Genomic DNA, 21,678 nt, shown 5'->3' on the forward strand with positions numbered 1-21,678 from the left:
TACCAAAAGATTGCAGGTTCCATTCCCGGTCAGGGCTCATATGGCAGGCCACCCGATCGATGTATCTCTCTCACATCCATGTTTTTCTCTCTCTTTCCCTTCCTCCCTCTGTAAAATCAATTTTTTTAAAAAAAATTATTCCTTCCCTTAAATTGAGGGAGAGATATAGGGGACTGAGTTTGTATGGCTGGATTTGGCTTAAGTTAAATGCACTATTAAATGTGTTAAATGTCCATGTTCAACTTGTAGATTTCCACATAGCTAAACAGTCAGCAACAGAATCCACTCACAATCAGTAAGAGATGGGAGGTTCTCCTATAAGACATACCTGCCTCACAGATGGAACATCATTCATTGTGTCTCAAGGATAATAACAATACTTGCTTGGGATGTACAGCCTGTGGTGTATTGTTGGGGTGGAGTGGGGTGGGCTGGATAGGAGTAATTGAGAATATTGGAAAGTCAACTGTGCTCTGTGAGTACCTCTTAACATTTTAACATACACTAAAACAAAGTACTAAATTACATTCCTATTATGTTTAGAATACATCACAGTAGATGCTAAAATTGCATCATGTTAAATTATATAAACTAACTTGAGGTGTATTTATTTTAAATAAAGTAACTTTATTTTAAATAAGGACTTAAAATTCAAATGTTCTATGTAAACCAGTTAGTTCTGACTTTGAAAACAGTTTGATTTTTAATAAAAAGCTCAGTTATTTCTAAGCGAATGCTTCACAAACTGTAGAAAATAATGTTGTTCCGGGTCTAAAGACCCCTTTTGTATGATTTCAGATCTGGCTGTACCTCGTTAAAAATTAGTCTGAACCCTGCTTTGACCTAGAACGTCATACATAACCACCTGAGTGCAGACAAGTCGTGGCAGAGCGAGCATCTGACCTTAATTGCAGGATTTCATGGGTGGGTGGCTATGATAGGTATCAGCTTTGGTAAAGCAAATTATTTTGTCCTGAAAGGGATTGTTTATTCATTGAAAAACTAGAGACTCTAGAAGACTATGGTTAACAAATAGTGCTTCTGACTCTCGCTGACTTAATTATAAGGCAGTGTGTCATCATCTCCTTCACACTAGGCCTGGGCATTAGAAACTGCTGTCTCCGAATGCCTTTCGAGTGAACACTGGTGCTTTACATGACTCTGGCTTTTGCCAGACAATTCGAATTAGTGCTGTCCTCAGTCTCTCAGCGGCAGGCCCAACAACATTTTTAAAATAAGTGCAAAATTACGCGGCAGCAGGCGAAACTTCCCCAGGTGGAATATGTTCGCTGCTGTTCACCATTTCTAACACGCCGAAGGCCAAAAGGCAGTCCATGGAAGCATGCCCAGACTTGTGCATTAGTGCTAATAAGAGTTACAAAGAAAACAGATGAAGCATTGATCTTAAATTAGAGCTGCCTCATCATATAAAAAGCCATTGTTTACGCCAGTATATCCAGGTGTCCGATGAATTATAAATGCTAGATCACTATTTCATAATAGCAACATCTGGCAGATTTTTTTGTTACTGCTAAAAGAAATTGGCTTAGCTCGAATGATATCATTACAGGCTGCTTCCTTTTCTTAAAATAGTTGAACCACATTCAAAAGGAAAATACATCCAAAGTACAAAAATGAAATCTTTGCCTAAAATTTCTTTTAAAGATATAACACCAAGGGGGAAAATATGCGTAATATTAATGAAAACATGAAGTATAAGAGAGCAACTCCTTTATTTCAGCATTGGAATAAGTCTTTGAGGACATCTTAGAACTTTTTTATTATTTCCCACTTTGAGAAAAACAAATAATTATAATTTTGCCTCTAAAGTTTATTCAAGTTGTAAATTGACTCATTGTGGTCTGGCTTTGTAATGACTCTCCTCACTGGTTTTTTTTTTTTTTTCTTTTTTTAAAAATTCTTTATTGTTTAAAGTATTACTAAAGTTTTCATCACAAGAAAAAATAGTTTTGTAACTCTGTATGGTGATAAATGTTAACTTCACTTATTGTGGTGATCGATTCATAATATATACAAATATCAAATCATTATGTTGTATACTTGAAACTAATAAAAATGTTGTATGTCAATTTTAGCTTAAAAAAGGGGGGGGGGTGAAAAACAAACAAATGGTTCTGAAAACAAAGACAGAGAGATAGCCATTGATCAGAGTTTAAGAAAAACTCCATAGAATATTAGTCAACACAAGAGTGACAGAAATCCTTTATGTCCTCCCTCAATTTCTACCCTATAAGTCAGAGCACAGGATTGTAATCTTTTCTTTGTAATTAATTTACTTATTTAAAAATTATAGACGACATACAATATTAAATTAGTTTCAAGTGCACAATGTAAAGTGATTTGACATTTATATACCTTACAAGTGATTCCATGATAAGTCTAGAAACGTTCACTGCACAAAGTTGTATTACAATAGTATTAACTATATTCCTATGCTATATATTACAGCCCCACGGTTTATTTTAGAGCTACAATCTTTTCAATGTAAGGGAGCAGCTCTTTTGAGTTTGCAGAGTTCAGAAAATGGTTTGAGAAAATGTGTGTGAGGTGCCTTGCATATGCCTGGTCCATTTTAAGGGCTCCATAAATATCGGCTCCAAGCAACTTCATTTTCTGTCTCTGTCAGATACCAGCTGAGAACATCGTGTGTGGGCCTTTTACGCTTACCTTCTGCTCTATATGAAGTCCAGAGCTCAGCACCCTTCATTGGTTCCGTAAATACTTTCTCATGACAGACCTCTCCTACCCTACAAATTATGCTAAAAACAACAACAATGATGATAAGTGCCGGGGTCCAACCCCAGCGGGTCCAGGGGTCCCCAAAGGTGTGGACGGAGTTGGCAAAGAAGGAATGACACGGAGACAGCGTTCAGTTGATCAGCAGCCTAGCCAGGATCTCTAGCCAGGATCTCCAGCCAAGTTCTGTTCAGGATCTCCAGCGAAGTTCTGGTTAGGATCTCCAGCCAGGTTCTGTGTCTATGTTGTCTTGCTAGGTTCTCCAGCCAGGTTCTCCAGGTTCTCCAGCCAGGTTCTGTAGCCAAGTTCCCTCGCTAGGTTCTCCAGCCAGGTTCTGTCCAGGTTCTCCAGCCAGGTTCAGTCACCAGGTTCTAGTCAGGTCCTCTTGCCAATTTCTGTAGTCAGGTTCAGTCCAGGATCTTTTGCCATGTTCTCTCGCTAGGTTCTGTCTCTAGGTTCTGAGGCCAGTTTCTGTCCAGGATCTTTTGCCATGTTCTCTCCAGCGAAGTTCTTCTGTCTCTAGAGAACGTTCTGTGTAGGTTCTGTGCCTAGGTTCTGTCTCTCTCCATTCTGTCTTCTTACATCTGTATTTATACCAGTTGATTCCAATCCTATCAATCTCTATTTCAAAGGTTAGGGCGTTTCTTATCTCCATTCCAGGGAGTAAAGATTATGTAGCTTAAGCATGATTGTTCATAGTTAAAGTGATTAATTACCCACCTGGCACTTAGTTAAGAGGTTTTATTCCCTCCCTAACTTCAGGGGAAAATCCCTACCTGGGGAAACAACCTTTCTCAGAGACCTTGGTTAAAACACATAGTGCCTAGAAGGTGAGCAAACATATTAAGAACAGTATGCCATATATGCCAGGTCCCTTGAAACAGCAAGCATGGACCGGCTCCCGGCAAATTCCCCCTTTTTTATTTTTTAAAGGCAGGCATTAAAAAGAAAAATCCCAAATGCTCTCTTGTATCCATTTTAAGAGTAGGATTGGCGCTTTCCGCTATTACCTATCACCCCAGAGAGAGCTTGCCAATCCTGCACTTTCCCGGGGTGGAAAGGCTGCAGTGGGGTTAAGGATAAGGCTCCTTGGGCCTACCTCCTCCCATGCCTTTACATTTACCTTTCCTTCCTCAGAAAAGCATGGACATACTTCTTGTATAAAATGTTCTGTCTGACTAGGAGTAACCTTAATTCCTCTGCTAGCAAGCATATGTGTTAAAAGATCAATACAGAGTCTTATTTCTTTGGACTCAGTATGGCACATCTTCTCAATCTAAGAATCAATACAAAGTCTTCTTTCTTTGGACTCAGTATGGCACATCTTCTCAATCTAAGTTCTGTACTATCCACCTTCTTACCCTACTTATCTTCTATAGGGGGGTCTGTAGCACCCTGGTGGAGTCCTATGCGTCCTGAGTGTGGGGGTTCTCAATGGAGGGGGCTTACCTAGGGGAATCCTGTTCCAGGGGTTCCCAAAGGTGTGGACGGAGTCGGCGAAGACTATCCACCCTCTTCCTACGGTGGAGTCCGATCCGTCCTGAGTGCGGGGCACTTACCTAGGGGTCCCTGTTCAGGCGCCATATGCTGGGGTCCAACCCCAGCAGGTCCAGGGATCCCCAAAGGTGTAGATGGAGTCGGCGAAGAAGGAAGGACATGGAGACAGTGTTCAGTTGATCAGCAGCCTAGTCAGGATCTCCAGCCAGGATCTCCAGCCAAGTTCTGGTCTGGATCTCCAGAGAGGTTCTGCTTAGGATCTCCAGCCAGGTTCTGTGTCCATGTTGTCTTGCTAGGTTCTCCAGCCAGGTTCTCCAGGTTCTCCAGCCAGGTTCTGTAGCCAAGTTCCCTCGCTAGGTTCTCCAGCCAGGTTCTGTTCACTGTTATTGTATGCCAGCACTATGATCGGTCTCATTTCAAAGACAAAAGCTATTTTACCTTTAAAGATATGAGCTTCCCTTGTGAGCACATGTGTGAGGAGCTAAGCTGCCCTTACACAGGTTGGTAACTTTAAAATGTATCCAGTAATATTGGCAAAATAGCTGCAGCTAATGGGTTCATGGCACACTCAAGAGTTTGGTGTCTGCATTAAAGCTTTTACTATATGAGCCATAAAGTAAATCTGAATTTGTAATCAGTCTCACTAATTTTTGATCTTTAACAATTTTAAACCTCTCTGCTTCGGTTTATATATATGTAGAAAGGATTTAAAATCTTATGTAAGGTGATTAGCATGGTACAAGGCTCACAATTAATGTTTGTTAAACTTAATCTGTAAAATACACAAAAACTAATATTAGCTACTTATTTTTCTAGGGTGTGTCTAAAATATTGATACCATTCTCTATAGGATCATTTGTAGTTCCTGAAAGCAAATCCAATTTTAACTTATTATATTTTATTCCCAAAATGTTGATCTTTTCTGGTATTTGAGTCATAGTTTATTTTTATGGGCCTTTAAATTTTACAAAGTACTGAATGGCCCATGGCAAAAAATAAGACTCTATAAATTCATGTTCCTCCAAATTCCATTTCAGATTCTCTTCTCATAAAATAAGTGAAATTGGCAGATTTCACTCCATAGTGGAAAACAAAACTAAAATGCTTCACATAGCTTAGACTTTTAAATCTGTTTCTTTTTTATCTTCATCAAGATACATACCAAATTCTCAGAAGGAAGTGGGGAGGGGGATGGGAAGAGATTAACCAAAGAACTTATATGCATATATGCATTGTCCATGAATACAGACCATAGGGTGGTGAAGGCCTGGAGTGGAAGGGAGCAATGGGGGGGGAAGGGGGGGGGGGGAGAAGGGGAGGACATATATAATACTCTCAACAATGAAGTGTTTTTTTAATGGGGGAAAAAAGATACATACAAAATTATTTTGAACAACAGAATTCAGATGATGCCTAAGATAGGCCTAACTCTATTTATCAACATATTTTGGGAAATGCTAATATAGAATGAATTTATTGGCTGAGATGCCTATCATTCTACATAATATAATAAGGCTAAATTTATTTGAAGCAGACTTGCCTTTAGGGCCCAAAAATCTCTGTGCTAACTTGAAAAGATTAATAAAATTGATAAACCTCTAGCCAGACTCATCAAAGAAAGAAGACACAAATTATCAATTTTAGAAATGAGAAAAATGACATCACTACAGATTCTATAGGTATTAAAATGACCATAAGGGAATATTATGAACAGTTTGTACCAAAGGAATCAACAATTAGTGGACAAATGCTTTGAAAAACATAAACTGTCACACTCAGGAAAAAATACATAACTTGAATAGGCATATTAAGGAAATTTAAATTATAGTTAAAACATTTCCATGCTGAAAACTTCAAGCCCAAGTGATTTCACTGGTAAATTCTACCAGGTATTTAAGGAAGAAATAATAGCAATTCTATAAAAAAAAAAAAAAAAAAAAAAACCTCTTCCAGAAAATTGATGCAGAGAGAATATATTCAACTCAGTCTGTGAGCCCAGCGTTACCTTGGCCTGATGAAGACAGTAAAAGAACACTATACACCAGTATCCCTGATGATCATATATTCAAATCTTCTAAACAAAAAGTTAGCAAATCAAAGCCATTTACATCAATATATTTAAAAGACAAAGGACCTAAATAGACACCTTTCAAAAGAGGACATTCAGAAAGCCAAGAGACATATGAAAACATGCTCAAAGTCACTAATCATCCGAGAGATGCAAATCAAAACAACAATGAGGTACCATCTCACACCTGTCAGACTGGCTATCATCAACAAATCAACAAACGACAAGTGCTGGAGAGGATGTGGAGAAAAAGGAACACTTGTGCACTGCTGGTGGGAATGCAGACTGGTGCAGCCACTATGGAAGACAGTATGGCGTTTCCTTAAAAAACTGAAAATGGAACTCCCATTTGACCCTGTGATCCCACTTCTAGGAATATATCCCAAGAAACCAGAAACACCAATCAGAAAGGATATATGCACCCCTATGTTCATAGCAGCACAATTCACCATAGCTAAGATCTGGAAACAGCCTAAGTGCCCATCAGTAGATGAATGGATTAGAAAACTGTGGTACATCTACACGATGGAATACTATGCTCCTCTAAAAAGGAAGGAACTCTTACCATTTGCAATGTCATGGATGGAACTGGAGAGCATTATGCTAAGTGAAATAAGCCAGTCAATGAAGGAAAAATACCACATGATCTCACTCATTCATGGATAATAGAGACCATTATAAACTTTTGAACAATAATAGATACAGAGGCAGAGCTGCCTCAAACAGATTGTCAAACTGCAGCGGGAAGGCCGGGGAGGGTTGGGGGGCAGGAGGTAGGGGGGTAAGAGATCAACTAAAGGACTTGTATGCATGCATATAAGCATAACCAGTGGACATAAGACATTGGGGGATAGGGGAGGCTAGGGGACTGTCTAGGGCGGGGGGATAAAATGGACACATATGTAATACCCTTTGTAATACTTTAAGCAATAAAAAATAAATTAATTAATTAATTAATTTAAAAAAATAAAAAATAATATACCATGGTTAAGCAGGATTTATCCCAGGAATGCATGATTGGTTTCACATTTTAAATCAATCAGTGTAATTCGCCATATTAAGAAATTTAAAAATAAAAACCATATGGTCATCTCAATAAATGCAATAAAGATTTGGCAAAATATAACATTTATTCCCTGTAAAAATTCTCAGAATACCAAGAATAGAAGGGAACTTGCTCAAACTATAGATAGTATTTATTTTAAAACCCTACAGCTAACATCATACTTAATAGACAAAATACTGTACCCCTACAGTCAGGAACAAGACATGGATGTCTGTTTCACCACTTCTCAATGTTGTACTAACAGTCCTCACCATGCAATAAGGCAAGAAAATAATAATAATGGAGACATCCACATTAGGAAGGAAGAAGTACAACTTATCTTATTCAGAAACAATATAATTATTTATGGAATCTATAAAAGTTAACCATTGGAATATTGAGATTTAAAAATAATTACCATTTACAGTAGTACCATAAAAACATGAAAGAAATCTAACAAAATTTATTAAAGACCTAGACACTGAAAACTAGGAAACATTACTGAAAGTAAAGACTTAAATGAATCAGGAGATACCTCGTGTTCATGGGTCAGAAGACTTAATATTGTTAAAATGCCACTCTCCCCAGATAAGATTCAGTGAAGTGACAATCAAACGCCCAGGATGCTGTTTCGTAGAAATTGACAAGCTAACTCTAAAATCCATATGGCAATGCAAAGGATCTAGATTCTAGAATATTCTAAACCAACTTTGAAAAAGAAGAAAATTGAAGGAATAGCATTATTTGATTTCAAGGCTTATTCTAAACTATAGTAATCAGGACTGTAATAATTGATGTAAATTAGACAAATAAATCAATGAAATAGAATACAGTCTATAGTCCCACACATATGTGATATATGGAAAATTGGTTTTTTATGAAGATGCAAAAATAATTCGTAGAGTAAAGATAGACTTTCCAACATATGATGCCAATTGGATTTCCAGATGCCAAAAAAAAATCCACTCATAGTACCAATATAAAAATTAATTCAAAAGGGATCATAGACCTAAATATAAGACCTAATACTATAAAACTTTTAAAGGAAAACAGAAAGAAATCCTTGTGACCTTGGGTTAGGCAAGGATATCTTAGATTCAACACCAAAAGCATGATTCATAAAAGAAAAGATTGTTAAATTAGACTTTTTCAAAATTAAAAACTTCAAAAATCACTTAAGAAAGTGGAAAGAAAAATCACAGAGTGGAAGGAAATATTTGTAAATGGTATATGCGAAACTTAATAATAAGAAAACAAACAACCTATTTTTCTTATGGGCAAAACATTTGTATTTCACCAAAGATACACAGCTGGCAAATAAGCAAATGAAAAGATACTTGACATCATGCATCATTATGAAATGCAAATTAAAATCACAATGAGATTCCACTACATACCTGTTTTAATGGCTGACATTTTTAGACTGACTACCTCAAATGTGGACAAGGATGTGGAGGAACTGGAACTCCCAACACTGCTGATGGGAATATACAGTTTCAAAACCATTTTGGAAAACCGTTCGGTTATTTCTTAAAAAGCTAAACATACACGTTTCCATATGACTCCGCATTTCATTACTAGACGGTTATGCAAGAGAAATGAAAGCTTATGCCCTACAAAGACTTGTGCATAACTGTTTATAGCAGCTTTATATGTAACTAGAGGCCCCGTGTACACAATTTGTGCACAGGTAGGGTCCCTAGCAGCTGCTGGCTGCTGGCCGGGACTTCCCTTCCCCTGACTGCCTGCCGCTGCCACCCCCTGGTGGTCAGCTCACATCTAACTCCTGGTCGGTCGAACTCCCACCCGTGGGGACAATTTGCATATTAGCCTTTTGTTATATAAGATAACCAAAAATCTAGAAGCAACCCAATGTCTGTCTACAGGAGAATGAATAAACAAATTGTAGTAATATCCATACAATGGAGTACTAAACCATAAAAAGGAATTAACTACTGATAACATACATATATCTCAAATAATTGCGCTTAGTGGAGAAAGGCAGAAAAAAAAAGTACATACTTATGATTCCATTTATATAAAATAAAAGCAAATCAGTGGTTGCTTAGGGAGAAATGTGCAGGAGGAGGCAGAAAGGTTCATTGTCTTGATTATGGTGATGGTTTCAAAGGTGTATAGATATGTCAAAACTTATCAAATTGTACACTTTAAATGTGTGCAGTTTGTTGTATGTTGATTATAGCTCCTCGTGGCGCATGGGGACTGTGCCTGTGGGAGCCCACTGTGGTGTGTGCAGTAGAAGAGTCTAGTGTTCCATGTAAAGGAGGAAACGAAAGCAGTGAGTCCCTGGGATTTATGACTAATGGAGGAAGTGGCATTTTTCTTTCTTACTGGAAATCTAAGCACCGTATTTTGTCTTATGAATGCAATTAGGTCTTTATTATTGTGGTAGAAAGACATTTCAGAAAATTCCTTGTGTTTCTTAATGTCAGATTCCAAATGTGGTATCTAAGTATTAATCAACCGAGAGTTCAGGTCAATCCAATTTTTCATTGAGAAATTCTTGCATATTTGTTGCTTAAACTGTTGCTAAAAAAGTAAAAAACAAACAAGCAAACAAAAATACAACAAATTGCTCAGCATCTTTGCTTCCTCTTCCAATAGACCTGATAATTGACCCCAGTTTGGGGGCAGATTGTATTTCCACTCAAAGCATTAGCAACTACAGGTGTCAGTGTGGCACACAGATGCAGACACACACACAGTAGTGCTCCCAAGTTCAAGGTCTGTGTGAGGCCAGTCACTCAGTACAATGGGCTGTGAAAGCATTTTTCCACTTGTAGAGGAGTTTTGCTTCTAGTCCCAGCATGTGATCTCCCTGAAATGCCTGTAAGTTCAACTTAAGGTCATATTCACTATCATTTCCATGCTACTTTACATCAGAAGTGGGTCTTCAAAATTATATTCCTCAGGGTATTATATATCAGGAGAATCCAGGAAAAATACAGATGTGTATGAAGCAAGCGGTTTCTGTGGTGAATGGTCATGAGGGAAATGTGTTGTTTTTCTGGGGCTTTGTTTAATAAAAGTGTTTAAGAGTTTTTAGGGCCTGTTGTGGACGGGGTCCGTGGAAATACTGTAGCTCTGACTCTTCTTCCCTGGACACAGTGAGCCCATGGCCTGGCCTGTGACTTCTGAGTTTAATTCAAGGGCTATTCTGAACCAGGAGCCAGGAGCCATAGCACTAAATGACAGGTCATGAAGGGAACTATAGGTCTGCACGATGCTTCAGAAAGGAGCCAGGAACCCCTGAGAACGGCCTAGTGGAAGCCACACCCAGGGCCCGTGTCTTCTGGTGTGCATTTGTATCCATAGGGACAAGTGTCTGAAAGAGGATTGTGGCACTAGAGGATATGGTTGATATTTGAACCAAAGACATAGAGGGCTGACAAAGAAAGGAAAGAGAGCTAGTTTTTTAAAATTGTATTTTTCATTTTAGAACTAGAAGAAAGTATTACTAATTATAATAACCATTTTACATGAACTTATTTTTATGCTGCAAAATAATATTGATCATTAAATATGTATTAGATTAACTTGTTTTATTTAATTATGCATATAAACTCTTCAAGTATGCTTAAGCTTTATAATTCGTTGCTCATATAACATACTCACAGGAAACCCATGTTTATTCCTTTCGTTTTCACTGACGAGGAAATTCATACGTAATACATATGCTTACAGTTCTGAAAAACCTGGCATATGGCGCACTCCCTAGCCCTTCAGAGCCTTGTCACAGCTGCCCAAGCTCTCCTGTCCATGGAGCCTGATGCAACAGGAAGGGCAGTGGCTCAGACAGGAGCGCAGCTCCTTTGCGTAAGAGTACAACTCTCTTAAGTCTTCCTAAAATTATTTTGTATTGCTTTGAGCTAAAATTTTAGTTCAATTAAAAAGCCAATAAGAAGTGTTGGAGAAAGGAAAAACTTTTAATCATCATAGAAAACTAGGTTTCTACCCAATTGATAAATCAGTGATATCGGATTATGACTTTAAATTCCCATTGATCTATTGGGCAATTGACATATTATCCACATGCCTGCTCACTTTGGCTGACAAGTATGGGTCCACGTTGCCAAGTTAAACATGGAGAGAAAAGCTGGCTCTTGGACAGCCTGCCAGCAGTGTTCGTTTAAAACAGCTTTTAAGCAAGGACAACTATGATTGGAACTTATCTCAAGCAAACAAAATTCTCTAACCAGTCCCGAGAGATTGAAGAATGCAGAGGTGAGCTTGCTGTGGGGGTTGGAGAGTGTCACAAGGTCATCAGCCTACCTTCTGCCAACAGAAGATGGTTCCACAGAGTCTGCATGAAGCCTCCTGAAGTATGTTGGGGCCTGGGGACTGGTCCCCGCTCAGCCTCCCTCCCTCCCTCCCATGGCATTCCCTTATCTTTATGGCTGTGTCCAGTGATCTCACTGCCTATCTACTGATGAAAATGTAGAGTTAAAAGGCATGAGCTCCTCCACCTTCCCTTGGCATGTGAAAATATCTTTCTGTTTTATCTACTCCTCTGTCCCTTCTCATCTCCAAGACTGTTCCCTATTTCTGGGCCCTCAGCCTTGTTCATTCTTGTTTTCCCAGGGCCTTATTCTCTTAGTTATCAGTTCTTTCTCTATAATTTGTTCTCTCTGTATGGCTCCTTCTACATTGCCTTCAGGCAGGCACACATTTCTTTTGTCCAGAAAACCTCCCTTGCTATCTCCCTAAATGACCTCTCCTCATTCCTTTCACCGCCAAACTTATGTAAGTACAACTTTTATTGTTATATTACACTAGAGGCCCGATGCACGAAATTCATACAAGAGTAGGCCTTCCTTCCCCCAGCTGCCAGCTCCAGCTTCCCTCGCAGCCCCAGCTTCATCCGGAAGGTCTCCAAAGGGACGTCCAGAAGGATGTCTGCTCTAATTAGCATATTATGCTTTTATTATAGACTAGAGGCCCAGTGCACAAAAATTTGTGCACTCGGGGCAGGGGGGGAGGGGGTCCCTCAGCCTGGCCTGCGCCCATTTGCAGTCCAGGACCCCGTGGGGGATGTCCACCTGTCGACTTAGGCCCACTCCCCAGGGGATCAGGCCTAAGCTTGCAGTCAGACATCCTTCTGGCAGCCAGGGAGCCCTCGGGGGATGTCCAACCAAAGGCTTAGGCCCCTAAGGGAGCTGGGGTGACAGAGGAGCCACGCTGTCCTGCCCCGCCACCCCGGGTCAGGTTGCACATGGGATGCCTGCCGCCCCGGGTCGCAGATAGCAGGCCCGGGTGGCGGCAGGGCAGGCGGGATGGCGCTGTCCCGCCCCACCGCCCTGGGTGGCAAATAGCAGGCCTGTATGGAGGCGGGGCAGGCGGGATGGCGCTGACCCCCCCTGCCTGCAGTATGCAAATTAGCTGCCATCTTTGTTGGCGGTTAGTTTGCATATCGTGCTGATTAGCCCATGGGCGGCGTAGTGAAGGTATGGTCAATTACCATGTTTGTCTATTATTAGATAGGATACTGATTCACCACATGTGCCTGGAAAGCAAGAACCATAACTCACGTTCATTTCTATCTGTCAAGTGCCTTGCATGATGTAAGGTAGTTAATGGGGCACAGATTTTGGAGCCAAACAACCCAGAGTTCAAATTTAGGCTCACTGGTTCCTGCTGAATGATGTTGGACAAACTGCTTAATCTTGCTCATCCTTAGTCTCTATTCAGAAGAACTGAATAGACATTTTTCCAAAGAAGACATACAAATGGCCACTAGGTACATGAAAAAGTTCTCAACGTCACTAGTCATAAGGAAAATGCAAATCAAAACCACAATGAAATATCGCCCCATACCTGTTAGGACAGCTATTATCAAAATGACAAGAGGTAAAAATTGTTGGTGAGGATGCAGAGAAAAGGGAACCTGTATTTGCTGTTAGTGGGAATGTAAATTGGTACAGCCACTATGGAAACAGTATGGAGGTTTCTCAAAATAACTGAAAATAAAACTACCATATGACACAGCAGACCCACTTGTGAGTATATATTTGAGGGAATGCCATCACAATCTCAAAGAGATACCAGCATTCCCCTGTTCACTGCAGCATTTTTCACAATAGCCAAACATAGAGACAACCTGTGCCCATCAATGGGTGAATGGATAAAGAAATAATATTCAGCCATAAGGAAATCAGGAAATTTTTCCATTTGCAAAAACTTGAGTGCATTATGCTAAATGAAATAAGTCATAGAAAGATGAATACTATATGAATTCACTTGGATGTGGAATCTGAAAAGGCCAAACTCATAGAAACAGGGCAGAATGGTAGTTGCCAGGGTCTGCGGGGGCGGGGGGGGGGGGGGGCATGAGGAGATGTGGGTCAAGGGGTAAACACAATTATAAGAAGTTCTGAGGACCCAATGCACAGCATGATGACTATCCTATATAATAAAAGCCTAATATGCTTAAGTGTCCAGTTGACTGGTTGGTCATTCAACCAAAGTGTAATATGCTAATGATATGCTAAGGCCACTCAACTGCTCGCTGTGACATGCACTGACCACCAAGGGGCAGGCGCTCTAACTGATAGGTTAGCTTGCTGCTGGGGTCTGGCCAGTTGGGATTGAGCAAGATGGACCAGACACACCCTGGAACCCTCCCGCAGTCCCTCCCCAGCCGGCCAACCTTCCGCGCCCCTCCCCAGCCCCAATTGGCCTGGCCTGTGCCCTCTCACAATCCAGGTCCCCTAGAGGGATGTTGGAGAGCTGGTTTTGGCTCGAACCTGCAGGCCAGGCTGAGGCACCTCTAGTAGGTAATAATACTTGAAAGTTGCTAACTCTAACCCTACTGTGGTAATCATTTCACAAGAGACATGCATATCAAATTATCACGTGTACACCTTAAACTTACACAGTGTTGTATGTCTCAATAAAGTCAGAAAAACATTGCTGATTCTGCAGTGTTGTTATGCAGAATAAGTGAGACTATGTTAGCAGTGTGGAGAATAAATGAGATTGTTATAACAAGCCCTCGCAAGGCGTCTGGCACATGCAAGGTACAGAAAGACTGGTTCCCTCCCACCCTCACTTCATGGTGGGGATGCAGTTAAGTGGCGACACGGTGTCAGCACTCTGTCAGCGCTCTGTCAGCGCTCAGAGGCACGGCCTCCACGTTTTGTCTGGTTTGGTTCTTACTCTTTTCTTTGCCTTGTGTGTTTCAGGTTCACAACCAGTATCCAACCGAGTTTGAATTCAACCTCTATTACTTAAAGTTCTTGGCTTTCCACTACGTATCTAATCGCTTTAAAACATTTCTCCTGGATTCAGACTATGAAAGATTAGAGCACGGTATGTGTTTGCATGCTCTTGTTTTATCTTTTTTTTTACTTGTGTGTTTTTTATTAAAACCTCTACTAACATAACTGCCTCAGGTATGGCAAGGCCATTGTGGGGTTTCGTCCTGAACTAGGGGAGCAGAGTGGATGTGAACACGGGCCCAGATTCTGAAATGATGTGTGTGTTAGTCCTGAGGCCCTGCGAGTGGTCATCCCTGAAGCACCTCTGAAAAGTGAAATCTGCTTACTACTTTAGTATCTCAAAGTGGCATCCCTGTTTGAGGAGAAACATTTGACTGTTTTTTCACTCCTGGCACACTCTGGTAGGAAAGGCACTGCCCTTGGAGGCATTTGAGTAGCAGTAAATGCTGTGGGCTCACCCTGGCTGGTCTGGCTTAGTGGATAGAGCATCGGCCTATGGACTGAAGGGTCCCAGGTTCGATTCCGGTCAAAGGCACATGCTTGGGTTGCAGGGTGGATCCCCAGTGGGGAGCAGGAGGCAGCCAATCAATGATTCTCTCTCATCATTGATGTTTCTATCTCTCTCTCTCTCTCCCTTCCTCTCTGAAATCAATAAAGAAATATTTTTTTTAAAAAAAAATGCCATGGGCTCTGGCAGAAACAGACCTGGGTTACATTCCAGCACCAACTGAGTTCTTTGGACAAGTTAAGTACTTCTGAGTTTCTTCCGTTTCCTCATCAAAATGGCCCTTTGAGCCATGGTGAGCACAGTAGGAAATATTTGTAAATTTCTTAGCACAATTGCTAGCACATAGTAAGCACTCAGTAAATTTTAGACATACCATCATTATTTGTTATAATTTTTCACAGCATTAATAGTTGTAAGGAGTAAATGCTGAAACTCAGTAAGCCCCTGTGAAAACATTTTCCAAGGGGATTTTACATTCTTTTGTTGTTGTAGGGAGAGGGAAGGGAAGGATACACATGACTGAGAAGACAGGCAAATTTTTAAAAATCAGCAATTTTCAGAATATTATATGTACCTATATATTCATAACAAGGACTCTTTTAGTGACTGAAAATATTTATTGATGTTCTCAATTTAAAGTATGAAACAGGAAATATTGCTCTCCAATGCATGCTATTAAAATCGTCTAATAACTCTGGCCGATGTGGCTCAGTTGTTTGGAGCGTCATCCCGTTCACCAGTAAGGGCACATAACCAGGTTGGGGTGCATATGGGAGGCAACTGATTGATGTTTCTCTCTCACATTGCTGTTTCTCTCTCTCCTTCCCCCTTCTCTGTCTAAAATCAATAAGAAGATGTCCTTGAGTAAGGGTTAGGAAAATGGCCTAGTGAGACCCTTCATACTTTCGGTAAGGGAGACAGCACTGGTGAGACCATTCCCGCCCGTTAGTGCTTCCAGACCTTCGGTGACGTACAGAATTGCCATTCCACACGTCTTCTTCGGAACCTTCATTTCTTAAGCACCCATGTGTTGAGAAGGCATCAAGTAGAGCTGGTTACATTGGACGCTGGAATTACTTGGAGAACTTTTAAAACAACTCATCTCTGGGGCCCGTCCTCAGAGATTAAAGCCCTTGGTGTTATTAACATGTGGCCAACGCTGAGACTACTGTACTGGGCTCTGCAGTTCAAAGATAGAGAAGAAAACATTAATTAGTCTTGGGGGGCCTTCATGGGATTTTGTACAGCCTTGGACTTAAGACATTCTTTTATGATAAACTGGTAAAATGCTTATTGATTTTTGACTGAGTCATTCAATTCAAAGCAAGAGAGGCACCCGTCCTGGCCTTTAAAAAAAAAAATACCTCCTGCCTCACCCCAACACATATTCCTCTCAATTAAAAACAAAGTGGGGCCCAGCTTGCGTGGCTCAGTGGTTGAGTATCGACCTATGAACCAGAAGGTCACGGTTCGATTCTTGGTCAGGGCACCTGCCTGGGTTGTGGGCTCGATCCCCATGCAGGAGGCAGCCAATCAGTGATTCTCTTTCATCATTGATGTTTCTGTCTCTCCTTTCCCTTCCTCTCTGAAATCAATAAAAAATATATTTTTTAAAAAATAGAAAATAAAAATAAAACGAAGTGGGGTCATGTAAGAGACTGACTTTTGAAAGGTACAAAAATAATGTCAGAAAACCCCTGAAAGTCCTCCCCTAAGTTCAGCTTTTGTTTTTAAGTCACCCAGAGTCCAGACCACACCCTCTGTCATCCAGGTCTCCATGACCATGATTTGCGGTGTATATAAACTACTAAACAAGAAAACACTTGAAATGGCTTCATAATAGACATCCAATGACTTAAAAAAGAAACATAAAATTATTTTAACTGAGTTTCATCAGATCAACTCTAAGTTCTTCCATTTTTCTGCAAGAATGTGTAGCATGTTTCCTGGCTCGCCTCTGGGGCCTCGGTGTAGGTGAGGAATGTAGAATGCAGATGCAGAATGTAGATTGGAAGAGAGCCATGATGTCCTGGAAATGCTGGAAGCCTTGTCAGCTGCTTCCCTTCCATTTGGATCTGTGTCCCTGTGACTGTGAAGTTCATTCCTATCTTTAGCTTTGCAGTTATTTCCTAAGGTTTCTGCACATACATTGCTGTCTGTGGAGCCATAAGAAATATTCCATTTTTTGTCTGCTACACACATCATGCTTTTAGGCAAACTGCTGATTTGAGTTTTGTTGAATGTCTTTGGACTTACAGGAACTTTATTTGATGATAAAGGAGATAAGCACGCCAAAAAAGGACTTTGTATTTGGGAGTGTGTTGACAGAATGCACAAGAGGAGTCCCGTTTTCTTTAATTATTTATATTCACCAGTGGAAGTTGAGGTAAAAAGCATTTATGTTTCATTTTCTGAATATTTTATGTCAAAGTTTCCCTTACTTTGAGTGTACACCGCTGTTGAGGCTTTTTATAAATGTCTGATTAGGTGTCGGACCAGAAACTATTCAAAAGTTTGATAGACTATGGGTTGGGGTTATGATGGTATGGAGACTGTTCACCAAATTCTTGACCACAAAAAATTGGGATCTGGCCCCCAAAACCTGGAAGGGATACCTTCAGGAACATCAAAGCAAGTCAGCTTTCCCCAGGAAGAAAGAAACCTCAACAGGTCATCTAAACTGAAAAATCTAAAATACTTGGGGAAGAGTTCTCTAAGTCCATCTGTGCCAAAGTCATGGGGAACCCTGTGGGAAGCAGGGGTGTTTGGAGCCGGTCCAGGAAGGCTGATTCCCAGGGCAGCCACGCTCTGCCATGCACACCTCTGTGAACAAGGCTCTGAGGTGGGACAGGCTGGTTTGATGAGCAGTAGCACCTCACTGAGGGGCAAGGTGGCCCCTGCCCTGGCCCCATGCATTAGGACCCCAGCTGGCCTTTCTCTGGTGCCCCTTCCTCAGGGGGTGAGGGATATGAGAAACCAAGAGTACATGCTTAGATGCCCCTCCTTCAGGTAAACCACCCTCTGGTGCCTCAAAATTTCTGACCCAAATTCCAGTTACTCACCAGCCCACTTCTCCGAGTCTGTCTCCCAAACCAGTGCATGTCGCCCTAGGCCCAAAGGGCAGCTACGACAAAATGTTTTGGCAAGAAGTGGACAGATTTTAGCTGCTGGGCTGGGGTATACACACACGTTCATATAAGGCCCTCAGACTATAGGAGAGAGATGGGTGGGAGGAGCAGGGGGTCAGGCCGAGGGCTGGGGTGGGACCAGCTCCTCAGGGCCACACTTTCCGATATAGAATTCCAGGAGCCCCAGATTTGAGCCTGGCCTTCCAGGTCATTACGGAGTTATCTTTGTCAAAGTAGGATAGAATATATTTTATGTAAGCATTTATTTTGATGTGTCCATTTAAACACTTAGATATGTGACATTTGAACCTCTGTTCATACTCTTGCCCGAGACCCTGCAAATTCTAGGGGCTGGCCTGCAAGTAAGCTTGGGGTCAAGATGAAACTGCATTTCACAATTTTCTTTAAACAGGCCCTAAAGCCCAACGTGAATGTCTCCAGCCTCAAGAAGTGGGATTACTACATCGAGGAGACCCTCTCCACAGGGCCGTCATATGACTGGATGATGCTGACCCCGAAGCAGTTCCCCCCTGAGGACTGTGACCTGGCCGGGGGTGCTGGGCCGCAGAGCCAGAGGAGGACAGTGTGGCCGTGCTATGACGACATCAGCTGCACGCAGCCCGACGCTCTGACCAGCCTCTTCAGTGTAAGTCAGCAGTGTGGAGACACACACCTGGGGCTCCGCGGAGTCAAGGAGGCCTGGGGAACCCGGCTGGTTCAGATGGACCGGCTCACAGACTTCTGGGCGCAGCTCTCCCCACTCTGGTCGAGGTAGCTCCAGGGGGAGGAGGAACCAGACTTGCTCCCCAGCAGCAGTGGGGGACCAGGCTGAGTTTTCCAGTATTTCGAGGAAGCGGTCAAGCAGATGCAACAATTTGCAGCTTCCCAGCTGTTTTAGCTGCCCAGGCAGCCTGAGTCAGGCCTGGGTTATGGCTTCTGTGGGTGCTCCGCTTCCTCTGGTCACCAGTGTGGGCAGCTGATGGCCTGGTGGGAGTACTGCCAGTGTCTTCCACTAGGAATATTCTGGAGAGAAACCATCCTGGCAGTAGCCACGCTGGTGAGAGCAGCAGCCCCGAGGAGAGAGGGGGGCCAGGCAGCTGCTGAAGAGCCTCGGTCGGCCCGACCAGGAGCGTGCTGGGGAGAGCGCTGGAGCGGCGCTGTGCTGACCGCCAGCTCCCCCGGCCGCAGGAAACTGCTCCTGAGGAATTTCTTGACTTGTTCTTTCCACATCTGGTTTCAATCATCAGAGTTGAGGGGTTCCTCTGTCAAGGACAAACTTCCCCTCTACCTCAGCTATTAGGGTTTGGACACTGGCCCAGTGCTTGACCTTTTGCTGTGGCCATCAGATTTCCAGTGGGCTGGCCAGGGTGTTTGGGATACATATTTCTCTCCGTATTGAAGCAGTTCTGTATAAACCGTCCTGGTTACAGATCCTCATAAATCACCCTTGCCTCGTGCCTCCCATCAGCTGGAGCTGCACGCTGTTCCTGGCTCGGGAGGCCGAGGCCGTGTTTACCACTCCCGTTAGCTGCCCATGTGTGTCCGCCCCCCCGCCCCCCCATTCATCTGCGCCAGTGCAGAGACATGGCTTCGATGAAATACTGATCTGTCCGAAAACTCCTTTAATTACTTTGCAGGAAATTGAAAGATTGGAGCACAAATTGAACCAAACCCCCGAGAAGTGGCAGCAGCTGTGGGAAAGGGTAGCCGTGGACCTCAAAGAAGAGCCCAGAGCAGACCGCGTGAGTTGGCACAGCCCCCTGAGGAGCTACTGCTGAGCTTTGCGAGGGTGCTGGTCAGGTGGGGCCGCTGCCAGGTGACCCAGGGGGGGCTGATGGCCAAAGGATGGGGCAAAGGGAGGGCCATGCCCTGGGGTTCCAGGGCAGAAAGTTCCAAATCCCCGAATACTTCCTGAGTGCCTCACCTCACCACAGTGACATAACACTGATGTTTCAGGGCCGCATCCACGGGAAATTACTGGTTCTCTTCTGTCTCAGAGCCTCTGTGGTTTCAGCTGATCTTCTACCACATGAGGGAGGAGGGGATGCCAAGACCAGGTTTGCTCCAGAGGAATAATAGGGAAAATAAAATATTTTAAAAAGACAAAAGATGCTGTTTTCTGTTGTACACACACACACACACACACACACACACACACACACACACGTTTTCTGTTTCTGAATTAGGAAACAGTTATCAAAATACTTTAAAACCAAATACTCCGTTTTCTGTTTCTTATGCCCCATTTCCTGTTTCTGACATAAGAAACTTTTATCAAGCACGTACCATGGGCAAGGGCCTGTGCTGGGCGCCATGCACACAGTGAGGGCGTGGGTCCACCTCAGACATGAGGACAGGCACAGGGATCACACAGCTGCTACTTGGTGCGGCCACCAGGCAAACCCATGTCAGACTGGCTGCGGGGCAATACCCGGGAAGCTGGGACAGTGTTCTGGAGAACACCTTGGGGAGCAGGGAGGTCAGCAGGTCAGAAGTCACAGTGGGTCAAGGAGAGAGGAGGGCAGAAGAAAGCCGGAGTGACTTGAAGGGTCCTTGGGCACTGTCTCTTGCCTTCAATGGCAGGCCAGGAGCTGTTCTCAGGCCACAGGTGGGTGACGCCTAACTTCTTTTCTCAGGAAAAATATAGTTTTTTGTCTTTTTCTTTCTGATTATGGAAGTGTGATATATCTATTCTTTTAAATAAGACAATACACAGAAAGTTATAAAATAGAAGATAAAAATCATCCATAGTTTATAACCTAGAAATAAACAACATTGCTGTCAAACTTGTTTTATTCTAAGTGCACATGTAGAAGGGATTTATTACACATACTATTTTAAAGCCTGCTTTCTTGTTTTTACGTAACATGTGGCACACATGTCCTCCCGTTTGTCACTGTATAATGAACCAGAGGCATCGATTTTAATGGCTGTCTAGAATTCCACTGTACGGAAAGGTTGTGTTTTTTAACCAGTCCCCTAATGATAGGCATTCAGCTTGTTTCCAGTCTTTTATTATTATAAACAACTCCAGGATAAACATCTTTTTATGCACATTTTGCTTACTGGTTCCGTTTCTTCCCTTGAGATAAATTTTTAGGAAGGAAATTACCGGATGAGCAGCTTAAAGTCTGCTAAAGCTTTCCTCCTCCTGTTCTTCCATTTTCAGCCGCAGAGACACCCTCCAGGCTCCCCAGGGATGGTGTCCACCAACCTCCCTCCCTATCAGAAGAGGTCCCTGCTGCACCTCCCGGACAGCATGGCAGAGGAGCAGAGCACCAGCATCTCCCCATCCAATGGCGTGGACCGCAGAGCCGCCACGCTGTACAGCCAGTACACGTCCAAGAATGACGAGAACAGGTGACGCGACGGGCGGGCTGCGGGGCTCTGCCCACCTGCCTCTGCCACGCCCGGCCCTTTAACAGGCTGGGCCAGTC

At 42.6% G+C, this 21,678-nt stretch overlaps 1 protein-coding gene across 2 annotated transcripts in view; it reads left to right on the top strand.

Moving 5' to 3' along the window:
• SBF2 (SET binding factor 2) overlaps positions 1-21,678 on the top strand; it is a 361,888-nt gene that overhangs the window by 332,507 nt on the left and 7,703 nt on the right. For both annotated transcript variants that reach the window (XM_081099093.1, XM_081099094.1), the window contains 5 exons: positions 14,570-14,696; positions 17,372-17,499; positions 18,654-18,887; positions 19,879-19,983; positions 21,411-21,601. In XM_081099093.1, coding sequence (XP_080955219.1) covers positions 14,570-14,696; positions 17,372-17,499; positions 18,654-18,887; positions 19,879-19,983; positions 21,411-21,601 — 785 coding nt within the window. The remainder of the gene's footprint in view (positions 1-14,569; positions 14,697-17,371; positions 17,500-18,653; positions 18,888-19,878; positions 19,984-21,410; positions 21,602-21,678) is intronic.

Source organism: Myotis nattereri (assembly GCF_964212035.1).
Source record: "Myotis nattereri genome assembly, chromosome: 9".
Taxonomy (NCBI): Eukaryota; Metazoa; Chordata; class Mammalia; order Chiroptera; family Vespertilionidae; genus Myotis; species Myotis nattereri.